Here is a 1,171-nt window from a genome sequence, read left to right as displayed (position 1 = left end):
GCATTCAAGAACGCAGAGTGGAGAGGATAACAATCCATCCGGACTACGACTACACCAACATGCAGAATGACGTGGCCGTCTTGAAACTATCACGAGATGCCGATTACACCGATTACGTGCGCCCCGCTTGCCTCTGGAGCGACGCCGCTGATGATAATGTAATTGGAAAATTAGGTAATACAAAACTATATTTTAAAGGACTTCAAACAATAATAAAGAAATCTTGTAGGCACCGTCATCGGATGGGATAACGAGAAAGAACGACAAATCGAAGATACTCTGCAAGAAGCCCAAATGCAAGTCATCGATACGTTCACCTGTATCTCCGCCAAACCAAAATTCTACAGCAAAGTCACGTCGACGAACACGCTGTGCGCCGGATATAAGAACAGTAATCCGCAATGAAGAAAAAAAAAATAACGATTCAATGATTCTAATATTTAAAATTTTTAATGTCCAGGTACTTATGTTTGCAACAGCGATTCGGGCGGTGGAATGTACTTTTCGAAAACGACATCGAGAGGAGAGGTGTGGGAGCTGAGAGGGTTGATCTCCGTCACTTTAGCGATTCGGCACGAACGCTGCGATCCGTACAATTACGTGGTGTTTAGCGATTTGGCGCACCATAAGCAATGGTTGAACTCTGTACTGATTGATTAAATAAATTTGTTAAAATTTATAATCGAGTCAAATATCAAATATTTATATCATTTTATTTATCAAATTCCCTTCTTATTATTATTGTTTTCAATTATAAAATTGAAAATACAGTTAGAGACTAGTCCAACACATGAACTTTGTATAATTTTTATGTATCACCGTTATTGGTTATATTATATTAACTTTTAATATTTTATTCATTTATATGTATGTTTACGTACTTCTTAATGACTAAGTACAAACTTTCCTTAGGAAGATTCCAACTAATCAATGTATAACGACTATTGGTAATCACCACGTAATAACATGTAATATGTACACACGCCTAATAACTTAATGACTGAAAAGTACTATCTTCCCAAGTTAGTTTTAGCCTTAGAGGAGAGTAGATACATTCCTGTGCTATTATCCATATTGCTATAAAATTGAAATAAGAACGTTCGAAAAAGCAGTGTTTTCATATTTCATTGATTTACTCGAAAACTATAATAGATAGAATGAATTCAATATA

The 1,171-nt window shown here is 35.6% G+C and overlaps 1 protein-coding gene across 1 annotated transcript; it reads left to right on the top strand.

The window, feature by feature from the left end:
• Positions 1-6: 6 nt before the first annotated feature.
• LOC108560046 (chymotrypsin-like elastase family member 2A) lies at positions 7-672 on the top strand. The gene is made up of 3 exons (XM_017917471.1): positions 7-174; positions 230-391; positions 461-672. The coding sequence occupies exons 1-3, from the start codon at positions 60-62 to the stop codon at positions 658-660; spliced, it is 477 nt and encodes a 158-aa protein (XP_017772960.1). The 5' UTR covers positions 7-59; the 3' UTR covers positions 661-672.
• The last annotated feature ends 499 nt before the right edge of the window (positions 673-1,171 follow it).

This window comes from Nicrophorus vespilloides, unplaced genomic scaffold (assembly GCF_001412225.1).
Source record: "Nicrophorus vespilloides isolate i.1.1-1 unplaced genomic scaffold, Nicve_v1.0, whole genome shotgun sequence".
NCBI lineage: Eukaryota > Metazoa > Arthropoda > Insecta > Coleoptera > Silphidae > Nicrophorus > Nicrophorus vespilloides.
Note: the sequence above shows the minus strand (reverse complement) of the source record. Positions and strands in the feature narration are given on the sequence as shown.